Raw genomic sequence first — 25,311 nt, forward strand, 5'->3', positions numbered from 1 at the left:
CCCCTGTTTAGTTCCTGCCTCTATGAAGCCCCTCCTTCTGAAAAGCACAATGCGCTCTGATTGGTCAGCTGGAGCAGTGTGTTGTGATTGGTCAAGTGCTTAGAGCGTGTTTGGGAAATATCCCGCCCCTTACCATAACTGCCAGTTTCAACCGGGTGTGTCTCATACGTTCTGAAAAGTGAAGCCACGGGCTCTTTGATCGCCCCCTGGAGGCTGGATGCAGTACAGGTCATAAACCCCGCCCTCTCAATGCAGTCGAAAGAGACTTCAGTGAAAACTTAAAAATAAATTCTGCTTCAAATAAAACTTTCTGAAAGATGGTTTTGGTCATTTAAAGTAGTTGTTATCACACAGATATATATTCAATTGTTCGTTTTTGTGGTGATTTAGATTTTAGCTAGTAATTTGATGCTATAAAAACGGGGCGTGTCGTCATGATTCGAACTTGATTGACAGCTCAGCTTGTCTGAGGACTGTCGGAGCTTCGAGGGGAGATTGAAGATGTATAACTAACTGTTAATTTTCGATTTCTTTGTTATTTAACACCAACAAAATGAGTTGTTCAGCAGTAAACTGTACTAACCGACCTACAGGATCTGACGGATCACTGAACCTTTTTCTGTAACATTAAATATGGGTGTTATAAGCTAATTAATAAATGTTATTAGTTAAGATAACACACCTAATGTTAACAATGTCGGGAAAAAGCAGGTGATCGTTATCTGGCAGTTACTTATTATTTTTATGGGTATAAAATAATAATTAGCAGGACAAAACTAATGATAGCTTACTCTAATTACAGCAGTCGATCTCCTGTAACGTTAGTTGAACTTGATTTAAAATGGCAGGACCGTTTCTGACGATTTAGAGTTGTTTCTAGAGGCATATTATATTGATTTTATCTACTGAATTTGCTGTTATAAAGGATTATTGCTCTAGAAATAGAATAGCCTATTATTTTATAGGTAGAATTTTAAATTGTATATAATTTTTATAGTCTATTTAAAATACATGAATGATGACGCTGTCGTCTGGGCGGAAGTTTGATATCGCGACTCCGCCTCCGGCTCAACTGACCATTCCTTCTGCGCATGCCCAGGCTCCAAACTTTTTTTTTTTGACGTATTGCGTAACATGTCAGCGCCCATTCGGTCGGCCATTTTGGCTTCAGTTCATTACAATGGAAGGAAGCGACGTCGCGTCGTCCATCTTTTTTTACAGTCTATGGTTTCAACACACTACTAACTAAGTCAACCAGGCCCAGCCCCTTTATTCAGTGTATGAATTATTTAAATGAGGAAAACTGTGACGTGTTCTTTCCCGGAAGACACTCAAGACTACATTGGAGGTGTTTCAGGGAGTTCAGAAAAAGTGACACTAATATAGAGAATAACACCTGCTGGAGGGACTATGCAGAGCTTTCTCATGCTCAAACGGCAACATTACACACTAAAGAAAGATGAAAATTGCAGAATAGGTGCTTTTTAAATAATGTGAATGATCTGAACGTTTCTTCATTTTTCTCTTGCTTTGATCATATCGTAATACTCAATCTGTCTTCCTCCAGGTTCAGGATGAAGGGTGGAGGTTTGGCGGGGAGGTGCAGTCCCTGCTAGATTCATCATCATACTCCTCCTCATCATCATCATCATCCTGCTCCACCTTTCCACCTGCAGCCCAACATGGCCAATCACCTGGAGCTGCTGACGGAGCTGCAGCAGTTGGATAAGGTGCCCAGTCTGGAGCGCCTCCGAGCCGCTCAGAAACGCCGCACTCAGCAGCTCAAGCGATGGGCCGTCTACGAGAAAGAAATGCAGAACAAGAAGCGAAAGGCCGACAAACGCCGCGGCCACGGGAACCTGTTGGAAAACCGTAAAAGGGTTTCGTTCGCGGCGAGTGTTGCTTTGTTGGAGGCCTCTTCGAGGAACGATCCAAGTGAAGGTGAGGCTGGTTCATTTCACCACCGATTTATTCAAACATACATCGAGCATAAGTATAAATATAATGAATATTGTATATATTCATCAAAACACTCCTCTCTAGAGTATCGAGACTATCGAATTTATGGCTTTTCTGAGGGAAATGTAACGTTACGTGACATTATTGTTCTCAAGCTGTTTTATTGACGTCTTTCTACGGTTGAAACACTGATTGATTTGTATCTTTCGACATTCCTTCTGATGTTCATTCATGTTTATTTGGTGCTTTAACTAGTCGTAAAGAGGAAGAGATGATCGGTTCACACGCCAAATGCGAGTAGAAATCGGCGTGTATGAAACGGTGTCACTCACCAGTTGGCCGGCAACATTTTTATGAATTCGAACAATGCATGAACATGAGCAAATGTTAACGACGTTCGGGATGGTTGACTGGGCAGCGCTGCATCGTCATGAAAGTTTAAGCCTTGCCAATTTAAATATTCAAGCGCAAGAATATGCGAAAGGGAACTCGATTTGTTACCCAGAAAGCTGCAACATAAAGACAGCATGCAAGTACTAAACTGAGCTCTCTTTCACGTCTTCTTGCACTTGAACGGACAAATTCACACAAAATTATGTAAAACAAAAAAGATAGCGAGTATCCTAGTAAACATAGTCGGTTATGTCTTAAGTGAATGTAAACAGTTGAGAAAGTAAATGCATGTGTACAGTATCAGTATATTAGATCCGTGCATTCGCTCTTAAAGTGACAGCAGCATAATATTCCTGCAGCTGTCTGTGTTTTGTTGTGTTTCACACAATGCATTTGACTGAATAACTTTTGTAACTTTAATAAGGATTAATAATAATAAGGATGTTTAATTTATACAGTGAAAACAGTGTTATTTTACATTTGCTTAATTAAATTTATAGCTACTTTGAGGGCTGGTAGTACTCACACCATCTACAACATCACCAAGGCTCACCTCGATTGGCCTGACGGGGGCGCTACAGCGGTCAAAAGTACGAAATGGATCATAACTCCTAGACCGCTTGGCGTAGACTCAAGTGTCTTATATCGTCAGAATCGTTGGTAAAATTTTCGGTATTTTGGATTTTTTGAAAAACCTACTTTTGCGAACTAGTCCTAGGTTTTTGGCGTGATTTTCCAGAGTCTGATTGTCAATAACTATCAAAAAAAGTTGGAATTTCGAAACGTTAGAAGTGTGTGGAGCCACTTTTAATAAAATGGCTATAACTTGTGAACGGAATGAGATATTTTCACCCAACTTGGCACACCTACGTAAGAAGTCATTCTGTGGTCGTGTTAAAAAGGACACGGCGACTGTCCACTTGGTGGCGCTATAACAGCAAATAAAACATGAAAATGGCTATAACTACTTCACAGTTAGTCCAATCGACTTGAAAATTGGCATGCAGTTTCTTTGTCCGAGGTGCCATGATTGTCTATGAGGACATTGATGTATCTCAAAAAACATGTCCGCCATCGGCCAATGAATTTTGAGCAGCTATCCATCGAATCGTTCGTTAAATATTGGAGATTATTTCAAAAACCAACTTTGGCGAACTAGTCCTAGGTTTTTGTCTAAACATCGATAACTGTTAAAAAGCTTTAAAAACTATAGTAAATTGCCTGTATTTGTATCTTCCATCTATGATTAAGATGCTTACAGGCTTGCTAATTAAAACACAATACCTTTTTACCCATGTGCTTATAGGCCTTAAAATGCTTGAACCCCGATAATTGCTGCTCGCAGCTATATTTTTATTTGTATCTTTCTTATATTGTATTTTATTTGTGCTTTCGCTTGTTATTTAATTATTTGTTTTTATGTTATTACCGACTGTTTACTTGGCTAAATTGGCTAGTAGTTTTAGTTGTGGGATTGAAATTGGAAAAGAGTATTGTGACTGGTTTATTTTTCATTGCTGGTAAAAGTCTTTTATTATCAAACATCTAAGTTTTTTTTTAAAAATATCAACATAATTGAAGATCCCAGACAAAAAAGCATCAGCGCATGTGTTCCAACATCTCCATGAACCAGCGCTTTGGTTCTGTTTGCTGTCAAATATTTAATGGAAAGGGTTCGTCTTGCGAGAGAACTGCGAGTGACCTTATAAAGTGTGTTTATGTCTCTGCCAGTGGTGTCGTGTGAAATCTGGTTTCTCTTTGGCACGTCATTTAACAAGGCGTTAAAAAAGAGCGCCGTCGCCCTGATTGCTGTGCAGAAATCATCTGAGTGCCGGCTGCCGCCAGAACGCCCAAATTGCTTCTGTGGTCGAGAGCGAGTATATCGCCGTTGCCACGCTGAGTGTGAGATAATGGCCTGAAAGCAGCGGAAAATGTCTTTTCTGAAAGCCTGGGAACACTGTCTGCCACCAAATGATGAAAATAGCCTCCCCGACAATCAGCTGGTTCTCAGGAGGAAATGAAGTCTGTGACTGCAGGAGAAATCCAGGCTTGCGCTTTAATCCCATCAGATTATCAGTGCGGCATAATCTCGGCCTGTACGATTATGCTCTGTTGATGGAGCTATTTTTTGCCCAGAGTAACACGATGTATTGATTAAGTGTTTTGGAGTTTATTATGACAGATGAACAGATGGTGCTTCTTTATACATGAGCTTTAGATAAATATTTAGTCTGTTTAGTTGGAGCTGCTCACATTAGTTTGATGTTTTCTGGATGGAGCAAAGCTGCTGAATATGATTGAGGTTTTAAGAGGATGTTCGGTAGTTTCCGTTTTTTTTAGTTGTGCCGGTCGTGCAGTTCGTGGCTTGTTTTAATGGTTATATTTTACAGCTGACGTATTTTAATAATTCTGACTCATTCCAAACTTTTCTCATATCATTGCATCGATCTCTGTGTGACCTGAAATGAGTGTTTATCAACGCAAACTAATTTGTTAATGAGGAGATAAAATCAGGCTGTTTGCTTCTCATATTTACTAATCACATTAAGAGCTGGTAAAGCAGGTCGTGACCTCAGACTAGAGATACTGCAGTAAATGAGCTGATGGATGTGTAACGGAGATGCTGCTGACTGATTCATTTAGCAGCAGGAAAATAGTTTAGGTATTTGGTTTTGTCATGAAATTCAGCATACATCTTGTTTCCTGTCGTCTGTCTGTGAAAAGAATAGTTTAATAGATGCATGAAAGAACACACCAATCACAAATAATTATGCAAATAAATGCAAAACCAGTATTGAAAATATTGAAAACCAGCAAATTAAAATGAAAAAATGCTGCCTTGGCAAATAAATAGCTAAAAGTTTTTTCATAATTTCTTTTAATGTTTATTTTATATTAAGTAATCATTTTTTATATATAATTTCAGTAAAAGTTTTAGTAAGTTTGCCGTGTTTTTGTCATGTTTAGTATTTTTTTATGTCTATGTAATTTTATTAATTTTAGTACATCAAGTTAAACTAAATTAAAATGATAAAATATTTCTGTTATTGTTATTTTATAGTTATTTTATTATTTATTTCAGTTAACATTTATTTATTTTAAATAATAATCTTTATATATATATATATATATATATATATATATATATAATATATATATTTATTTATTTATTTATTTATTTATATAAATGTAGTTAAAGTTTTGGTAATTTTTTTTTTTTGTTTTAATATGTCTATATCATTTTTTATTAATTTTTATTTTTTTAGTTCATCAAATTAAACTAAATTAAAATACCAAAATGTTGCTGAAAAATAACTAGCTGGAATAAAATATTTTTGTTACATTTTATGTTATTTCAGTTAATTTTATTTTAAGTATTGCATTTTTAATATATAATTTCAGTTAAGTTTTAGTAATTAAAATTAAATTAACTAAAATGACAAAATATTTCTGTAAAATAATTATTTTTTATATTTTATTTTATTTTTTCAGTTAACTTTTTTATTTTAAATAATGATTTTTTTTTTTATAATAATAGTTAAACTTTTGGTAAATTTCTTTTTTTGTTTTTTATTCAGTGAGTCTAAATAATCTTTATTAATTTTTATTTAATTTTTAGTTATTTTAGTACATCGTTAAACTAAATTAAAATGGCAAAATGTTGCCGAAAAATAACTAGCTGAAATAAAATTTTATTTTTCTCATATTTTATTTGTAAAGAAATGTTATATATATATATATATATATATATATATATATATATATATATATATATATATATATATATATATATATATATATATATATATATATATATATATATAGTTTTAGTCTCTGTAAACTATAATAACGCTGCACATGACACAGTCTGAGGGAAATCCTGAGATGTTTACAAACAAATGTGTAATAAGTCAAAGTGATGCTGTTCCAGCGACGTTATTGATCTGTTAATCAACATAATTAATCCTACCCTATTGATTGGAGGTTTTCATTGCTGCTATTGAGTTAGCTCTAGTGTGTGTGTTTGAGTGTGTGTGTGTGTGTGTGTGTGTGTGTGTGTGTGTGTGTGTGTGTGTGTGTGTGTGTGTGTGTGTGTGTGTGTGTGTATGATGAGGCACATGTCTGGACATGGACACTATCTGTTCTGCAGTTGTAATTCATTGAAATGACGGCCATGTTTGTGATGAGATGTTAATTTGGAGCGAAACGGACTGAAGGAGCCGGGATGAGGAGGACAGATAAAGAGCAGCGAGGCGTGTGTCGTCTTATGAAACACTCCTCACTGAGATCAGACACGGCTTTATTTTTATAGACAGCCGTGAGAAAAAGAAGAAAAAGACAAACAAACTCAGCCTGGAGCAGAAGCAGTCCTTCTCCAACATATCATTTACTCCGTGTGCTTGAGCGTTTAAATAACGCTTATTCTTCAGGATGTTGTTCTGTGTAAATCTCATCACATCCACTGTATCATCCGAATTATTATTATTTTACTACTATTTTATTATTAGTTTGAGAAGTACATTCTATTGTACAATAGTACTATATATCTGGAATTATATTTTGGCGAAGAACAAGCACATTTATATATATATATATATACGTGTCAATCATCTTGATGACACATGGGAAACTCTGACCAATGAGAGAACAGATTTACTCACATGTGACTTTCATAAACACATTTTGGTACGCTTTGAAATGCTGCCTTGTGAAAGCGAACGGAACCCAGAAGAAAATGCAACATTAGAGGCTTTCGCACCGAATAGTTTTAGGAACTCAGTTATAGGAACTAGCCACTAGGATAGTTCCCTGAGAACTAATTTCTCCTCCGGCCATGTTCCTTGTTGCATTCGCACCGGGAATAGGAACTCTGAAGCGGCCGTCAGTGGCGTCTTTAAGCGCGGCATTTGGAAGACGCCATGATTGGAGCTGTTTGTTGTGGGTTTCGTGACAACGCAGATTGAATGTTAGTTCCCCCAAAAGGAGTTCCTAGAACTAAAATCCTGCGGTGCGAACACTGTGTACTTCAGCCAATAGTTGTAGGAACTATGAAAAGGTTCCTACGGTTCCTTTATAGTAACAAATGAAGTTCCCGTTTCTGATCTACAGGTGTGAAACGGCTTAGATTGAGCAGATCTGTCATGTTGTTCTGCTTTCTTCAGCTTGAGCAGATGAAACATGACTCAATGTTGGAGATCCAGTGGGAATCACTGGCTAATGGATGCTGTTTATGCCTCTATTAGGATGCATTTTGGGGCTGCATGTTTGAAATCAATGTTTGCGATTATTTTTTGCACCATATTTAGTTCACGTCACACTGAATCGATCTTAACTTTGCTTGCTTGTGCCTGTTTTTAGTCTGTTTATAAGAATCAAAATGTTAAAGTGGACCATAATGCCCCTTTCACAAGATAAGTCTCCAGAATGTGTGTGTGAAGTTTCAGCTCAAAATATCCCACAGATCATTTATTATAGCTTGTCAAATTTGCCCCTATTTGGGTGTGAGCAAAAAAATTTGTGTGTGTCCCTTTAAATGCAAATGAGCTCCGCTTTCCAAAATAGGGCGGAGCTTTAACAGCTCAACAACAACAAAGCTGGAGAATCTCACGCAGCCAAAATGAGGAAAGTGTTCAGCCTTACATTGTTCAAACCGGAGTCGACACTGATGGAGAGACTCAGGAAGAAGTTACAACTTTTAGACGTTTCTGAATGGTTAGTGGATAAATTGATGTAGTTGCTGTGGAGTTGATTCAACTCATCCACTAGCATGTGCCGTCATGTTCATCTTTTGTGTTGAATTGACCCTCGTTTGTGAAGCAGTCCGGCGTAAAATGACGGCATGACAACAACACTCTACTACAACAACTCTTCCTCTTCTCTAAAGCAGCCCAACATGGCCCCGCCCCCTTTGATGAGTGTTCTCGGGGGCGGGGTTTATGTAAATTTATGTAAATAAAGTTCGTTGTAGTTCCTACCAGCCATATAAAAAGTGATTTCTGTAAAAGAAAATATCCCCCTTTGCATTGAACTTTGAGCGTCGTAACTTTGCAGATGTTGTTTATGATCAAACAGCAACACTAACTTAAGTTAAAAAAGTGAAATCATAATCAACCACCCCTTGATTATATTTATATATAAACCGCCCTCCAAAAGTTTGGAAACACCCCTGGCAAAGTGTGGTTTTGGACGATATCAGCATAAATCCATATCATTTTTTGGTGCAAATACATTAAAGTAACTTGACATTATCATTGAAGACCAGCAATAATAATTTTCATTTTGATTACATAATAATGGCAATATATTCATCAAAGTCAGACACGCCCCTTTGCCAGCTGTGATGCTGGTTACTGGATTAAACTTGGCCCAGGTTTGTAACAGATTTTTGGGTCAGCACACCTTAATAGCTTCAACAATTGATTGCCAATTACGTTTAGAATACAATAAACCAATCAGAACCCAGTTCAGGTCAGATAGCTGCTAATGCTGGATATTTTGATGAATCGAAAATTTAATTTTTGTCTATGTATAAACAGTTTAAGTAATAAAATATGTTTTTGTAGTTTGTGTTGTCCCTTCTCAGTGCAGAATGATCACAAATTAAAAAGGATTCATGCCAATATTGTCCAAAACCCCACTTTTCAAGGGCGTTATAAATAAATATATATATATCTCAAAATGTTTTTGTGCAGCCCTACAAACTATCACAGCAAATTAGGAGCTCTCATAAAAATTACAATTTACAGTAATTTTTTAAGTTAATTTTTATCAGATGGCTGAGCTTCTGTCACGGACGTCGGTCAGTTAAATGACTAGTCAGTTCTGGTTAAACAAGTTGAGCAGAAATAGATGGAGGAGAAAGAGGAAGTTGAGCTTTTTTTTTAACTTTTCTGTCGCATCTGTGGTTTATTGCACCTCATCGTGACATGGATGATCCGAACACACATGCACGAAGAACTGAAGTCATATTAATATTGAATAAACCCGTTGTTAAATATCTCTCAGCCATCAACCACATGCCACTTTTCTTCTCCATTTTTGTTTCTGGTAAATTCTAACACACAGGTGCAATCCGTGTTCATGTGCATTTAAACACGTTTCGACTGTTAATTAGTTTCGGGTCTGATCCAGATCCAGGACACAGATTGTTTCTGTGGCTCGTGTCTCGTCTGATAGATCTGTCTCCATCTGTCTATCGCTTCGCAGATGAACTTCCTCCCACCTGCCATGAGAGTTTACTAACAAACGCTCGCGGTGAGAGCCTGCTGACAGACTGTGTGTGTGTGTGTGTGTGTGTGTGTGTCTCGAAGCAGCGCTCATTAGGTCACTCGCTGCTCGTTCTCATCTCACTGTCTTTGTACCAGAACTCCACATTAACATTCCTTGGCACTCTAGAACATTCCGTGGAAAACGCTGTAGCCGCTGCCCGTCTTCCTTCTGACTGCGGTCGCATTCACTGTGCAGAGAAGCTTATGTTTAACATACCTGCTGAAAATTCAGCTCATGAATAATTAGCTACATTTATGCATGTTTAATGTGAGTAAAACTCATCGCCATCTTAGGGATGCACCGATATGAAAATATTGGCCGATACCAATAACCGATAATTCTTTTTATTTGAAGAGTTTTGTTCCAAAACGCTATAATTCCATTTTGATTAATTTGAGTAAAAAGGTGTTTTCTTTACCAAGAAAGTGGCAATTTTCTGTTTCAAACTTTCACATAGCATCTTTTAGATATAAAAACATTAAAAATTAAAATCTACATTTTGATTTTAAAAGGTTTATTATAAAAACGAATTATTTCCCCCCAAAATGCAATAAATCCATGAAACATTTTTTTTTCAAAATGCAATTAATCCATTAATATAAGTTATTTTTCATATTGAAAATACACAACAAAGTAAGTTGATTCACATATATGACAGAGTCTGAATTTTGTCAACGCTAATCTTATATACAGGCATTTGATTAAAAATACATTCAGTCGTCGCTCCCAAAATCGAATTCAACGGGTCATCTTGTTAATGCTATAAATGAATTATTTGTCATTACTGATTAAAGCCACCGCACGGTTAAATAAACACATTTACCAAGTACATTGGTATTAAAAACGGCTTTTAAAAACTGTTCAAGATTCAGTTTTGTGGACCACGACAGAAGTTTGATGCTGTCATGAAACAAGCAACAGCTTGACCGAGTGCCTCGTCTTCTTAATCTCCTCACGTAAATGATTATATTTCGATGACTTGCGTTTCTTCCCCACCGCAGAAATCACCACAGGTTCATCAATGCCATCAAAATTATTCATTTTTCTGTTTTTGTTGATCACAAAGTACAAAACAGATAAGGAAAATTAGGAAGCCGACTGTATTCAGAGCACCGCCATTACTGTTTACAGAGCGTGGAATGGTGCGCTGTGATTGGTTGAGCAGATATATCGCGTTCTGCAGAGAAGGGAGACTGGCGTTTGTCGCGTTTTGGAAAGAAAGGGAGAAAACATGACAGAATAACATGATGGATATCGCATTTTGCGCAAAATCAATAAATGACTTTTCAATAGCGACCAGATACAATACAGATTTTGACGGAAACTCAATTTTTTTTTTTGCCATTTATCGCATCTTAGAACCAAACTCCGCATTTGAAAGCCAATAACTGATATATTGGCAGATAAATCTAAATTCAAATTTTTATATTATTTTTGAGAGCCTGATAACAAAAACAGAAGTCTCACCATTAAAAGTCATGTCCCTATAATGTTCTCATTATAATGTTATGTATCCTATATGACAGACTTGTGCTGCACACTTAACTGTATTTTCCTTTCTGAAGTGACTCCGATCATATTTCAAACAATTCATAACATCATGGTGAACAGTTTTGCATCTGAAGCATCTCAGCTGAAGGAAATAGTCACTTATTTATCGGCTTTAACCCTCTGGAGGCTGATTTGGGGCTGGAGAAGTTTTGACATGCACTGACATTTGTGCTTTTTTCAGTTGTTCATAAACATATTAATGACACAAGTGTCATTACACTGTATTCAACACAAACTAGGCTACCATAATATGTGAGGAACATGTATATACATGTTTGTGTTTTTGAAGGAATAATGTTTATGCGTGGTTATTGAAAAAAACTAAAAACTTAAGTCACTGAAATAAGGCCAAAAAAAGTATATTAAATCTGTGTTGACAAGACTTCCGGGTATTGGAAGTTGTAGACTAGAGTTTTTGCTTCAGAATGATGTAAAAAATTATGCGGCCTACTCCTTCATATAAAACAATATATTGATGTAGTTTTTGTCAAGAAACACGGTATACGTGGGGGCGTGAATCATCATGAATAATGGGTCATTTACACCTGAGAAGACAAAAGAATCGCATAACAATGACCTGAAATTACTTGCATATTAATGAGGCCTTTCAGTCAGGTAGGTTGTGAAAAAACCCTCTGTAATCATGTCTCAGCTCAATTTAAAATAATGGTATTCTATTATATTCTTTAAAATATAATGTATTTCTGTGATGCAAAGTGTCTGAACAATTATGTTACCTCTATGGCATTTTTAAGCTTTTAGCTTAAAAGTATGTACATTTGGAGAAATATTGATGGATTCTTATATGTTTATATCAATTTTCTATACAGAGGAGTGATATTTATTCTCATCACTATGAGTGCTGGATACTGTGTTTTCAATTCATACTTGCAGCCGGAGGGCGCTCTCTGTACACCTTTAGGCCACAAATTCATATAAAGAAGAAAAGGAACCAGGGACTAACGGCATGTCTTCTAGAGGTCACTAACCATGGCTTTAACATCCAGATAAACACTTTTCAGGACAATAAATACACGATTGAGACAATGCATACAAGTATTGCCTCTGAATTTGCGTCTGGCTCCGTGGGCGTGGCCGCATTAGCGGATAATGAGCTGAATCACGGACTTCTGACATGGCTCTCTTTTCATACAGATTACATAAACACAGAATGTTTTTGATTTGACTTACACGATTTAAAACCTGACATTTCAACGTTTCTTTAGACATAAGTGTGATTTTTTTATGTCATTAGTATTCACTAAGTTACAGTTCATTTTCTGAGAACTATCAGATTGGACTTCGTTCAGAGGGAGACGAGAGATCACACTTCATGTTAGTTTTCTTTATTTTACAAAAAGCACAACATTGTGTTTTTACTCTGAGTGTACACAAATAAAAGAAGATATTCTATAGTTTCAATTGATATATTACTTGTGTCTCTATGACAAGAAATGACGGAGTATTTTAGGTCTGTTTTGCTGCAATGTGAAAAAAATCCTGCAAAATGCGCCGGCGTGTTAACAGACTCCAGAGAGTTAATATATTGGCCAAATTTTCTTATCGGGCTGATAACGATAATATTAAAATGTATCATATATCGGCAGATACCCATATGGTGGCCGATATATTGTGCATCCCTAGTCGTAGGCTGTTCTGAATTGTTTTCAGTGGGTTGCTAGGGTGTTTTTTTTTCCTGGTAGGATTGGGAATCAAAAATAAATTCTGGAATTGGATACTTAAGGTCAGGAATCGGATGCTTGTTATGAAATTAGAATTTTGATTCCTTTTTCTGGTGCTGCACACACATCCAAAACAAGCACACAGAAAGCCGCCTCTCATTCTGTACAGTGCTCTTCCACGTCTTTTTTCACTAAAATGCACAAATATACACAAAAATATCCTTGTTTTAAGTGAATGATAAACATTTGAGAAAGAAAACGCATGTGTATCAGTATATTGGATCCGTGCAGCTCTTAAAGTGACAGCAGCCTAATATTCCTGCTGCCGTCTGTATAATAATGTATATAATAATAATAATAATAATGTTAATCAAACAACAAAAGTTCACTCGCTGTTCTTGACTAACTTTTGTAACCATATTTGTATGTGTATTTTATTTATAAAGTGCAGTGTTATTTTACATGATTACAATTTCTGTACCTGAAAATCTTTAAACAATCGTTTCTTTGTTCATTTGTATTTTTTTTTGTTTTGTGTAAATGTTCTTTAGCCTGTTTATTTTTGCTCATGGTATTCAGCTACAATGGATGTTTTGCAATAAGACTTAGAATAAATGTGAATGATATTTTTACCTTATTGGAATCAAAAGTAGGAATCGATGTTAAAATTTAAACAACACCCAACCCTGTCTGGTGTTCGAGAGTTCTTCTGTTTCTGTGATCTTCTGTCTGTAGATGTGGCTTGGGTTCCTTCTTTATTGTGCATCTGTAGGATTTTTCAGCTGTTTTATTGTCCAGCAGGTGAAAATCATATGCATTGAATTCCTGTTAAGCTGAGGATGCAGTGTGTGTGTGTGTGTGTGTGTGTGTGTGTGTGTGTGTGTGTGTTTGTACATTGCAGCAGGTAATAAGACCTGACAAGATTTCAAAAGGCATTTTACTTTGTTTTTATGTTTATATCGCTATTCCTTCAGCCTATTAATTGCAGCAGATCTCTCTCTCTGTGTGTGTGTGTGTGTGAGAGAGAGAAAAAGAGAGTGTGTATGTGTGTGTGTACGTTAGATGAGCTTGTAGTTTAGTAAGCAAAAACCACTCACTGCCTATTCAGCAACACTATATACACTCATACATCCTAATGCCAGCCTCCTCTGTGTGTGTGTGTGTGTGTGTGAGCATGTGTACACGCATGTGTGTGTGCATGTTTGTATGTTCGTATGTGTGTGTGTGATCAGGGATGTGGATTTTGGGAGTGTGATTAAATGTTTGGGATTCTTCAGTAATTGCTCGTTTAGGCTCCACCAGAGATCACATGATAACGTTCCCATGTGATCATCTGTATCACATTACTAGAATATCACTTTGGTTCATATTGTTCTATAATATTATGCATTATATATGATAAATATGATAGTTTACAGATATATATACACATATATTTTAATTTGTATTGGTCTATAACATTATATATGATTAAAAAAGGTTTATATCAGTCTATAATAATATATAATATGCAGAAGTGCCTTGTTTTTGATGAATATTGCATTTAATTTGATTATTTTTTGCTTTTGGACAGTAAAATTAAAGATAAGATCATTCTCAAATGAATAACTCTCTCGGTTTATTGCAAGTTGAGTTAAAAAAATCAAACTAATATGATAATGCAGATTAATTCTGAACTATCTGCATTATATATGATTGGATGAGCTGCGTTTGAACCTGATGTACTTGAGCTCAGATCTTTGACCTGTTTCTCGCTCTGTGTTACTCCACGTTTCTTCATTTTTCTCACATGCATCATGTTATTTAAGTCTTTCATTAACGCTTATTATTTAATAAATATTTGATAATGGCAGCTGTTGTAAATATGGCAGTGATCTGATGGGTTGGTTTGATCAGTGATTCCCTCTGGAGGATGATGGTCACTCTGTAGTGCACTAGATCTTCATGTTCTAGTGCTCCAGCGCAGCCGCTGTCGTTCTCTGTGATGTGAGAGGACTGAACGTCTCTCAGTCTCTCGTCTGCTCTGAGACGCTTTTACCGTTTGAAGATCTCAACATGCCCATAGAGAGGAGTAAACCGGCACATTTTACAGCTTTTAACACGCTTCATGAATTTAAAATGAAGCTCCAGAAGCACACGGCTCGCTGCAGATGCGTGTGATGGAGGGAAGCTCTTAGAAAGAGAATGTTTATTCCTTTAATCCATTTATTTACAGTTTCAGAGGCATTTGATGCTGTTTGGAAAGATGACTGGAGTGTGTAGTTTGTACAAGTAGTTAGAAGAGGGTCATTATAGAAAGTTATTTAGACTCTTGTGAAAACAAACCAAACGCTGTTAACAGTCGCTAAGATGCGAATTTAGAATTGGAAAATTGCAAATATATAGAATTTAGAACTTATTTTAGGAAGTGTTTTATTTTGGCTGCTTTTATTTTGAAATTATTTAATGGCTTATTTAATTATTAGCCTTTGCAGTTTTATTTTTTGCATTTTATTTAAGTACAAATATAAAATAAAAATAAAAAATAATTAAAAAATGCACATTTATTATTTTTTTTTTTTTTTCAATTATTTTTTTCAGTGGCTTTGCTTAGGTTGTATTTTTTACATTAAATGTGCAAACTGAAATAAAATAAAATATAAAATACTTTTTTATTTCAGCTAACATTTCTCATTTTCACTTAGTTTAAATAACTAAAACTGACAAACATTCATGGATATATAAACATATATGGATATATTTTTAAAAGACAGAGAGAGAGAGAGAGAGAGAGAGAGAGAGAAGATAAACAAAAATGACAAAAACACAAGAAAATTATTTTAAAATGCAATAAAATAAAAACTGACATAAAATAAAATATATTTTTTTTTATTTTTTATTGCAGCCCACATTTCTAATTTGGACTTAGTTTAAATAACTAAAACTGACCAAAATGAATAAAAAATATATGGATATTTTTTTAAAAAAGAGAAGATAAATAAAAATGACAAAAACACAAGAAAATTACTAAAACTTTAAATAAATTTAAAATAAAAACAAAGTACAAAATAAATGTTTTTTTTAAATTAAACAAAATTATTTAAAAATGCAATAAAATAAAAACTGAAATAAACAAACATTTCTAATTTTGACTTAGTTTAAATAACTAAAACTGACCAAAATGAATAAAAACTATATGGATATTTTTTAAAAAAGAGAGAGAGAGAGAAGATAAATAAAAATGACAAAAACACAACAAAATTACTAAAACTTTAAATAAATTTAAAATAAAAACAAAGTACAAAAATAAATAAAAAAAATTAATTAATTGGTTGGTTGTATTCTTTACATTAAACGTGCAAACTGAACTAAAATAAAAAACATATTTGTATTTCAGCCAACATTTCTCATTTTGACTTCATTTAAATAAATAAAACTGACAAAAATGAATAAAAACTATGGATATATATATATATATATATATATATATATATATATAAAAAGAAAATGTTCAAAATCATCACTTCCTTCTTTCAATTCAGTAGAAAAATCGCTCCTCTTCATAACATGAGGATCACGTCCAACATATGTGGTGATTTTCTTTTGCAAGAAAATATCAGTCATAAAAATCCGCGTTCGGATGCTGGTGTTTGTGTGAGACGCTTCTGGAGGGGATTAATCTAAGGCATTTCAGAACCACCAAAACCTTTTTGAATTTGAATGAATTTCTGACACTTATTGCTGTGTGTGTGTGTGTGTTTCTTATTATCTCGTACCACACATCGTGGTTTACATGGTTCTGACGTGAGCAGAAAGATCAGATATGAGTAAATCCGCTTCTGATTCAGGCTTTTCATCTCACTATCCGCTGCGAGTGACTCACAGCTTTATTAAACGACAAAATATGGCTAATTAACCGTGCCGATTTAGACCCGGCTGCTCTGAAGCTGTCAGATCCCCTCACTGATCGTTATTGATCCATTAATTCATATCAGACGCTGGTGTGATGAGCCTTAATCTGAATATACTGCCACCATCATTATCATCATGTCATTATCATCTGCCTAATGAAGCTCAGTTACTGACTGATCATCAGATTATTCTTACTCTGCTCGTTATCATTGCCTGCATATTAATGTCCGAGAATGAATATTCTATTTAACACATTAAATATTAATTTGGCCTGTAGCTACTGAAGTTATTGAAGTAAACCGTTAATAATAAATTAAAATCAAAGTAATAAATGAAAATACAATAAAAGTGCTTTATCACAACATTCAGAAATACAAAATATACTTTTCAAACGTCACTGAATATGAAATAAACCCATTTGGTATTTCTGTCAGCCGATGCCCGAAGATTTACTTTAATATTTAAGTAATTTAAGTGATAAAATAAGTGTTTTATTTTGAAATTATTTATTTACATTTTTACGGCTTATTTAATTATTAGTCTGCAGTTTTATTTTTTGAATTTTAAGTAAAAAAATTTTTTTACATTAAATGTGCAAACATGCAAACTGAAATAAAATAAATTTTCACTTAGTTTAATAAACTAAAACTGACAAAAAATAATAAAAACTATATGGATATATTTAAAAAAAAAAAAAACTAAATAAAATAAATAAAAATGACAAAAACACAACACAATTACTAAAACTTTAAATTTAAAATAAGAAAAATAGAAAGTGCAAAAATTCAACAAAATTATTTAAAAATGCACATTTATTATTTTGTTTCATTTATTATTTTGTGGCTTTGCATAGGTTGTATTTTTTCTTTAAACGTGCAAACTGAAATAAAATAAAATATATAAAAAACGTATTTTTATTTCAGCTAACATTTCTCATTTTGACTTAGTCATTTAAAAAATTAAAGTAAAACTTAATAAAAACTATATGGATATATTTAAAAAAAGAGAAGATAAATAATAAAAATGACAAAAACACAACAAAATTACTAAAACTAAATAAAAACAAAGTACAAAAATACAAATTAAAAAAAAAATATTTAAAAATGCAATAAAATAAAAACTGAAAATAAAATATATAAAAAATGTATTTACAGAAGATAACAAATAAAAATGACAAAAACACAACAAAATTACTAAAACTTTAACTAAATAAAAAAAAAGTATAAAAATAAAAAATATATATTTAAAAATGCACATTTATTATTTTGTGGCTTTGCATAGGTTGTAATTTTTACATTAAACATGCAAAAGTTCTTTGTTTAATTTAACGGGTGTGTAGACTTTTTATATCCACTTCATTTAAATGAAATAAGTGCCATTAAACGCTGAAAGTGTAGGTTGTTGGAGAGACGTCATTCATCTGTCTGTTGTGCTGATTAAATGCCGCTGATCAGGGATGTGTTTAGTAAAGACAGAAAATGATTTCAACAGCTTATTGACTCTCTACACGACAACGAGCAAATAAACTCAGTGTTTGTGCTCGTCCTGCGGAGATTACTGTAATTATCTCTCTCTGCTGATCCATCTGGGCTCATATTCACATACGGAGTCTGCATTAGAGTTAGTGTTGTTGACTAAAACCAGGAAAAAATGCTGTTACTTGAAATTAAATGAACTTTGACTGAAATAAAATAAAATATATTTTATATATATATATATATATATATATATATATATATATATATATATATATATATATATATATATATATATATATATATATATATATATATATATATATATATATATATATATATATATATATATATATATATATATATTTTTTTTTTTTTTTTTTTTTTTTTAGACAAAAACTTTAAATTTAAAATGAAAACTTAAAATTATAAATATAAAAAATAAAAATCTGTAACAGAATTGCCAGAGCAGTAGTTGCATGTGTGATTTGTGCATGAATGTGCAAGTCATTTCTTGTGCTCCATTAAAGCCCACTAGAGGTCCTGACACAAACCCACACTCAGGCGTCCTGGAATCTGCCCGTTCTGAGCGCTGACCCTCATCATCATCATCATCCGCTGCAGCATCTCCGTGAGCTGATAAGACGAGGGCGGCGGGTGTGGTTCTGCACTTCCTGTCTCTCTGTTTATTGAAGCTGGTTTTATCTTTCTGGAAGCGTCTGCGGCCTCCTCCCTGCGCCGGAATGCAGCCGCCACACCAAGGAAGTCTTTCTCCTCGTCTTCTGTGGGCAGAGAAGGAACACGAGTGTGTGTGTGTGTGTGTGTGTGTTATGAATTAGACTGTAAACACGGCACGGAAAACCGAATGTGAAATTGTGTTTATCTGCATTCAACATGGTTCAATCCATCATTTAGAGTCTAAATAATTTTATTATATAGCTTGTGAGAAATGGAACGCATGAACCCTGAACCCTCTCCGTCTCTCTCTGTCCTTGTTTCCTGTTAAATCAGCTTCTCTTGTCTGTTCGTGTCAAATATAGCCGTCCATTAATAGCAAGTAGTGTGTGTTTGAGACGCAGATTAAAGGAGCCGAACGCTAGAACTGGGAGAAAAGACCAGAGTGCACTTCACACACACACACACACACACACACACACACACACACACACACACACACACACACACACACACACACACACACACACACACACTCATCATTATGAGGCATGATGCTCTCAGCAGTGTGATTAGTGCAGTTATTATCATTATCTAAAACTAAAATCATAAAATAAATCATTGCTTGAAATAAAATAAAAGAGACAAAAGACAAACTTTATGTAAAATTAAAGTGAAAACAAAAAAAATATTTCTAATATTATAAAAATTAAGTGAAAAAATAAAATGTAAAAAATGCACTAAAATAACTCAAATTTATTTCCATGAGGTTTAAGACACAGACGGTTGTGTGTGATTGATGTGAATATTAATATTAATGTCTTTATGTCTGTGTGTGTGTGTGTGTGTGTGTGTGTGTGTGTGTCTCCTCACAGTGCGATATCTACTGAAGAACAATGTGAGTCCTGATCTGTGCAATGAAGACGGTCTGACGGCCCTACACCAGGTGAACACACACTCTCACACACACACACACACACACACACACACACACACACACACACACACACACACACACACACACACATGATTAGACGTGAGTGATGATGTTCATTATCACTGAATAAACCTTTTTACTCTACTTCAGAATGAAGAGATGGATATTTATTTTCAGATCTCGTAATGTACTGCTGAAGTTTGTTTCTGCAATGGAATACAAAATAAAGTTAATTATGACTTTTTATGCTATAATTTCCTTTTGAATTTCGAGTTCAGCCTTTATAACTCGCAATTGTCCGTTTATATCTAGCAATTGCGAGAAAAAAAAGTAAAAATTGTAAATTATACACTTGCAATTCTGACTTTTTTTAATCACAGTTGCAAGTTTTATATTGCGAGATATAAACTCGCATTTCTGACTTTATTTTTGCAATTCCAAGTTTAACTTGCAATTATGACTTTGTTTATATCTCACAATTTGGACTTTATAACTCACAATTGTAATAAAAAATCAGAATTGCAAGGAAAAAAAATCTGACTTTTTTCTCGTAATTGCAATTCTAGCTATTTTTCTTGCAATTCTGTCTTTATTACTCACAATTCAGACTTTATAATTCACAATTGTCACTTTATATAAGGCAATTGTGAGAAAAAAAGTCAGAATTACAAATTATAAACTCACAATTTTGACTTTTTTACTTGCAATTGCAAGTTTTATATTACGAGTTAGAAACTCGAAATTCTGACTTTATTTTTGCAATTCCGATTTTAATTTGTAAATCTTTTCATTCGTAAAACTTTTTTTTTCTTTGAATTGCAAGTTTATATCTCACAGTTTGGACTTCATCATTTGCAATTGTGATGAAAAGTCAGAATTACAAATTATAAACTCACAATTGTGACTTCTTTCTCGCAATTGCAAGTTTTATATTACGAGATATGAACTCGCAATCTGGACTATTTTTCTTGTCTTTATTTTTCACATTTCCGACTTTATAACTCACATTTGTCAGTTTATATCAAGTAATTGTGAGAGAAAAAAATCAGAATTGCAAATTATACACAATTTTGACCTTTTTAATCGCAATTGCAAGTTTTATATTACGAGTTAGAAACTCACAATTCTGACTTTATTTTTGCAATTCCGAGTTTAATTCGCAATTCTGACTTTTTTCTTTGAATTGTGAGATTATATCTCACAGTTTGGACTTTATAACTCACAATTGTAATAAAAATCAAAATTTCAAGGGAAAAAGCAATTCTGACTTTTTTCTGGCAATTCTTTATTTCTCACAATTTGGACTTAATAACTCTAAATTATCACTTTATATCTAGCAATGGTGAGAAAGTCAGAATTACAAGGAAAAAAGTCAGAATTGTGAATTATAAACTCACAGTTCTGACTTTTTTAATCACAATTGCAAGTTTTATATTGCAAGATATAAACTCGCAATTCTGACTTTATTTTTGAAATTCCAAGTTTAACTTGCAATTCTGACTTTGTTTATATCTCACAGTTTGGATTTTATAACTCGCAATTGTAATAAAAAAATCAGAATTGCAAGGAAAACATTTCTGACTTTTTTCTCGTATTTGCAATTCTTGCTACTTTTCTAGCAATTCCATCTTTATTGCTCATTACAGACTTTATAACTCACAATTGTCAGTTTATATCAAGCAATTGTGGGGAAAAAAGCAAGAATTGTAAATTATAAACTCACACTTTTGTCCTTTTTAATTTCAATTGCAAGTTTTATGTTACGAGTTAGAAACTCACAATTCTGACTTTATTTTTGCAATTCTGAGTTTAATTCGCAATTACGACTTTTTTCTTTGAATTGCGAGTTTATATCTCACAGTTTGGAGTTGGACTTTATAACTCAAAATTGTAATAAAAAATCATAATTGCAAGGGGAAAAGTCAGAATTACAAATTATAAACTCGCAATTCTGACTTTTTTCTCACAATTTGAATTTTATAACTAAAAATTATCACTTTATATCTAGCAGTAGCGAGAAAGTCAGAATTACAAGGAAAAAAGTCAGAATTGTGAATTATAAACTCTGATTTTTTAAATCACAATTGCAAGTTTTATATTGCAAGATATAAACTTGCAATTCTGGCAAATTTTCTTGCAAATCTTGTCTTTATTTCTCACAGTTTGGACTTTAAAACTCACAATTGTCGGTTTATACCCAGCAATTGTGATAAAAAGTCAGAATTACAAGAAAAAAGTCAGAATTGCAAATTGTAAACTTGAAATCTTTTACTGTTTTTCTTGCAATTCTCTATTTTTCACAATTTTATATCTAGCAATTGCGAGAAATAAAATCAGTTTGTCAAAATTGCGAATTATAAACTCAGTTTTGACTTTTTAAATTCCAAGTTTAACTTTCAATTCTGACTTTTTCTCTTTGAATTGCAAGTTTATATCTGACTTTATAACTCACACTTGTTATTGCGAGACATAAACTTGCAATTCTGACTTTTTTGAAGTCTGAATTGTGAGATAAAAAAACAACGATAACCGTTTTTATGTTTAATTCAATGGCGTAAACAATCTTCCACAGCATGCAGAATCCAGTTGCTGTGCTGCAGCACAAATGCAGTCCACGTCTCATGATTAATTAGTTCCAGCAGCTGTAATCGTACTCATTATTCATTAGATTAACTGTGCAGCCTGTGCATGTAAATATGTTGATTGTATGTGACTGTTTCCAGTGCTGCAGTGAGTCCAGCTGTCTGTGGGTGTTCAGCAGTGATGAAAGACTCTCTTTGTGCTCGTCTGCACCCTCAGTTTCCCCTCTTTCAGTGCATTTCTCTCCCAGAATCCCTCACACTCTTCTTCCAGGGTGGATCAACCGGATTAAACGGCAGGCAAACAGACGGTGGTGTGTGTTTGCTTCAGAGCGTTGTATCTTCACTGGCTCACTGCTAGTAAACAAATCCTCTCTATCTGATTGTGTTGCGTAACGGTTTGATCTGAAGGTATTTTCTGATGCTTATTGCAATAAAAGCTTGAAAGCAAACACACACCAGCGCTCGGTCTGAGCTCCTGTGATCATCTCTCCTTTGTTCGCTGCGTCATTTTTGGGCTTTGAAGTGACGCTGGTCACAGCGGTTTATGTGTAATGCTGGTCTGGTTTTGAATGTGTGTTTGTTGTGTTTGTAAATGCAGAATGTGTCTCACACTCCATCTGAGGAAGTTGAGTCAAGCATCACTATTTCTAGTGACAAACCCCTGATATATTTACATATTCATCTAAAAGTTGCTCTGGTTAGTGTTTGCAGTGTTGGGATGTTCGTTTACAGTATATCACTGCAAAGGTATTTCCAACTTTTTACCCATAAGGAAAAAACAAAAAAGAGTTTGCAGTGAGTGTATCACAAAATGAATCAGATTCTCCACACTCCCTTTCAGATTCTTCTCCTTCTTCGATCTTAACTTTGATCTTTACTGTGCTATAAGGTTTTGCAGCTTCATTTAAACAATATTTGAACTCCATAACCTCATGATGATCTTTACAATATCACTCAAAAATATACGTCTAGTTTTCAGAAAGATCATCATCATTAATTTCTAGGCAGCTAAAACAAAACAAACTCACTGAACCGATTCTGCTGGTGTGTGTTGATAACAGAACATTACATCCTGAAACCTACAGGAAAATTCCATCCCCACCCAACACACACACACACACACACTATCACAAACACACACATTTACAAACATGCATGCACACACACTCACTCGCACACAAGCTCTCACACAAACACACACACATCCACTCACACACACACAGACGTTTGAACTGGAGCTGGAAAATCACATTGTTTTGCTGCTTTTGTTTTTGACACTGTTGAAAAAGCAGCATATATTCTGGTTAGGAGTGTTTTGAAGCATGACCGCTGGATTGAGCTGGTCAAAAGCAGCTAGCTCCAGCTCAGGACCAGCATAAACCAGCTCAAACCAGCTGTCATGCTTCAAAACACTCCTAACCAGAATATATGCTGTTTTTTTTAGGAGTTTCTTTTTTCATTATGAATTTCTTTACAAAATTAACATTTATTTATATATTTAAATGTTTCACTGTATTGTACTGTGAAGGAGAAGCATCATGACCGTGTGCACCTCGTGATGGTCAATCAATGCGTGTTTGATCAAGTTCTCTTGTCTCGTCTGTCTCAGTGTTGCATTGATAACTATGAGGATATGGTGCGTATCCTGTTGGCTCACGGAGCGACGGTCAACGCTCAGGACAATGAGCTCTGGACGCCGCTTCATGCTGCAGCAACCTGCGGACACACAGGCCTCGTCAAGATCCTCATCCAGCAGTGAGTGTGTGTGTGTGTGTGTGTGTGTTGAGCTGTAGTTTAGGAACTAATTAAACCCCAGAAGTGAGTGAAATCTCTCTCTCTCTCTCTCTCTCTCTCTCATATATATATATATATATATATATATATATATATATAATGTATGTCCTTCACAAACATACATAAAAATGCAGTAAAAACAGTAAAATTGTGAAAAAATTTTACAATGTAAAACAGCTGTTTTCTGTGTGAATATATAGTAAAATATAATTTATTCTTGTGATAAAGCTTAATTTATTTAATTAAAAATACAGTAAAAATCACTAAATATTATTTAGGGCTGCACGATTAATCGCATGCTATTCTCACGCGCATTTCGTCAGTAAAGCCGGTTCCCTGATTACCGCTAAATCGCCATCACCTGTTTTTAAACTGAGCGCCTTTTAATAGACGGAGCCGTAGTTCACGGACAAGCCACGCAATATCGCGTTCATTATCGCAGGCGATTCATCTGCGATATGAACGCGATATTGCGTGGCTTTTCAGTGATCTACGGCTCTGTCTATTAAATACCGCTTCATTTGAAAGCAGGTGATGGTGATTTAGCGGTAATCAGGGAACCGGCTTTACTGACGAAATGCGCGTGAGAATAGCATGCGATTAATCGTGCAGCCCTAATATTATTACAATTTAAAACAGCTGTTTTCTATGTGAATATATAGTAAAATATAATTTATTCTTGTGATAAAGCTGAATTTATTTGATTAAAAATACAGTAAAAATCACAAAATATTATTACAATTTAAAACAGCTGTTTTCTATGTGAATATATAGTAAAATATAATTTATTCTTGTGATAAAGTTGAATTTATTTAATTAAAAATACAGGATAAATTTTGAAATATTCAATTTAAAACAGCTGTTTTCTATGTGAATATATAGTAAAGTGTAATTTATTCCTGTGATAAAGCTGAATTTATTTAATTAAAAATACAGTAAAATTTTTGAAATATTATTACAATTTAAAACAGCTGTTTTCTATGTGAATATATAGTAAAATATAATTTATTCCTTTGATAAAGCTGAATTTATTTAATTAAAAATACAGTAAAAATTTTGAAATATTATTACAATTTAAAACAGCTGTTTTCTATGTGGATATA

The 25,311-nt window shown here is 34.1% G+C and overlaps 1 protein-coding gene across 2 annotated transcripts in view; it reads left to right on the top strand.

Annotated features, from left to right (window-relative positions):
- ppp1r16b (protein phosphatase 1, regulatory subunit 16B) overlaps positions 1–25,311 on the top strand; it is a 56,232-nt gene that overhangs the window by 21,909 nt on the left and 9,012 nt on the right. For both annotated transcript variants that reach the window (XM_067373193.1, XM_067373194.1), the window contains exons 2-4: positions 1,568–1,941; positions 19,771–19,841; positions 24,024–24,169. In XM_067373193.1, the coding sequence (XP_067229294.1) occupies positions 1,683–1,941; positions 19,771–19,841; positions 24,024–24,169 (476 nt within the window). In that variant the 5' untranslated portion in view covers positions 1,568–1,682. The remainder of the gene's footprint in view (positions 1–1,567; positions 1,942–19,770; positions 19,842–24,023; positions 24,170–25,311) is intronic.

The sequence above is a fragment of the Chanodichthys erythropterus genome, chromosome 21, assembly GCF_024489055.1.
Source record: "Chanodichthys erythropterus isolate Z2021 chromosome 21, ASM2448905v1, whole genome shotgun sequence".
In the NCBI taxonomy this organism is placed as follows: domain Eukaryota; kingdom Metazoa; phylum Chordata; class Actinopteri; order Cypriniformes; family Xenocyprididae; genus Chanodichthys; species Chanodichthys erythropterus.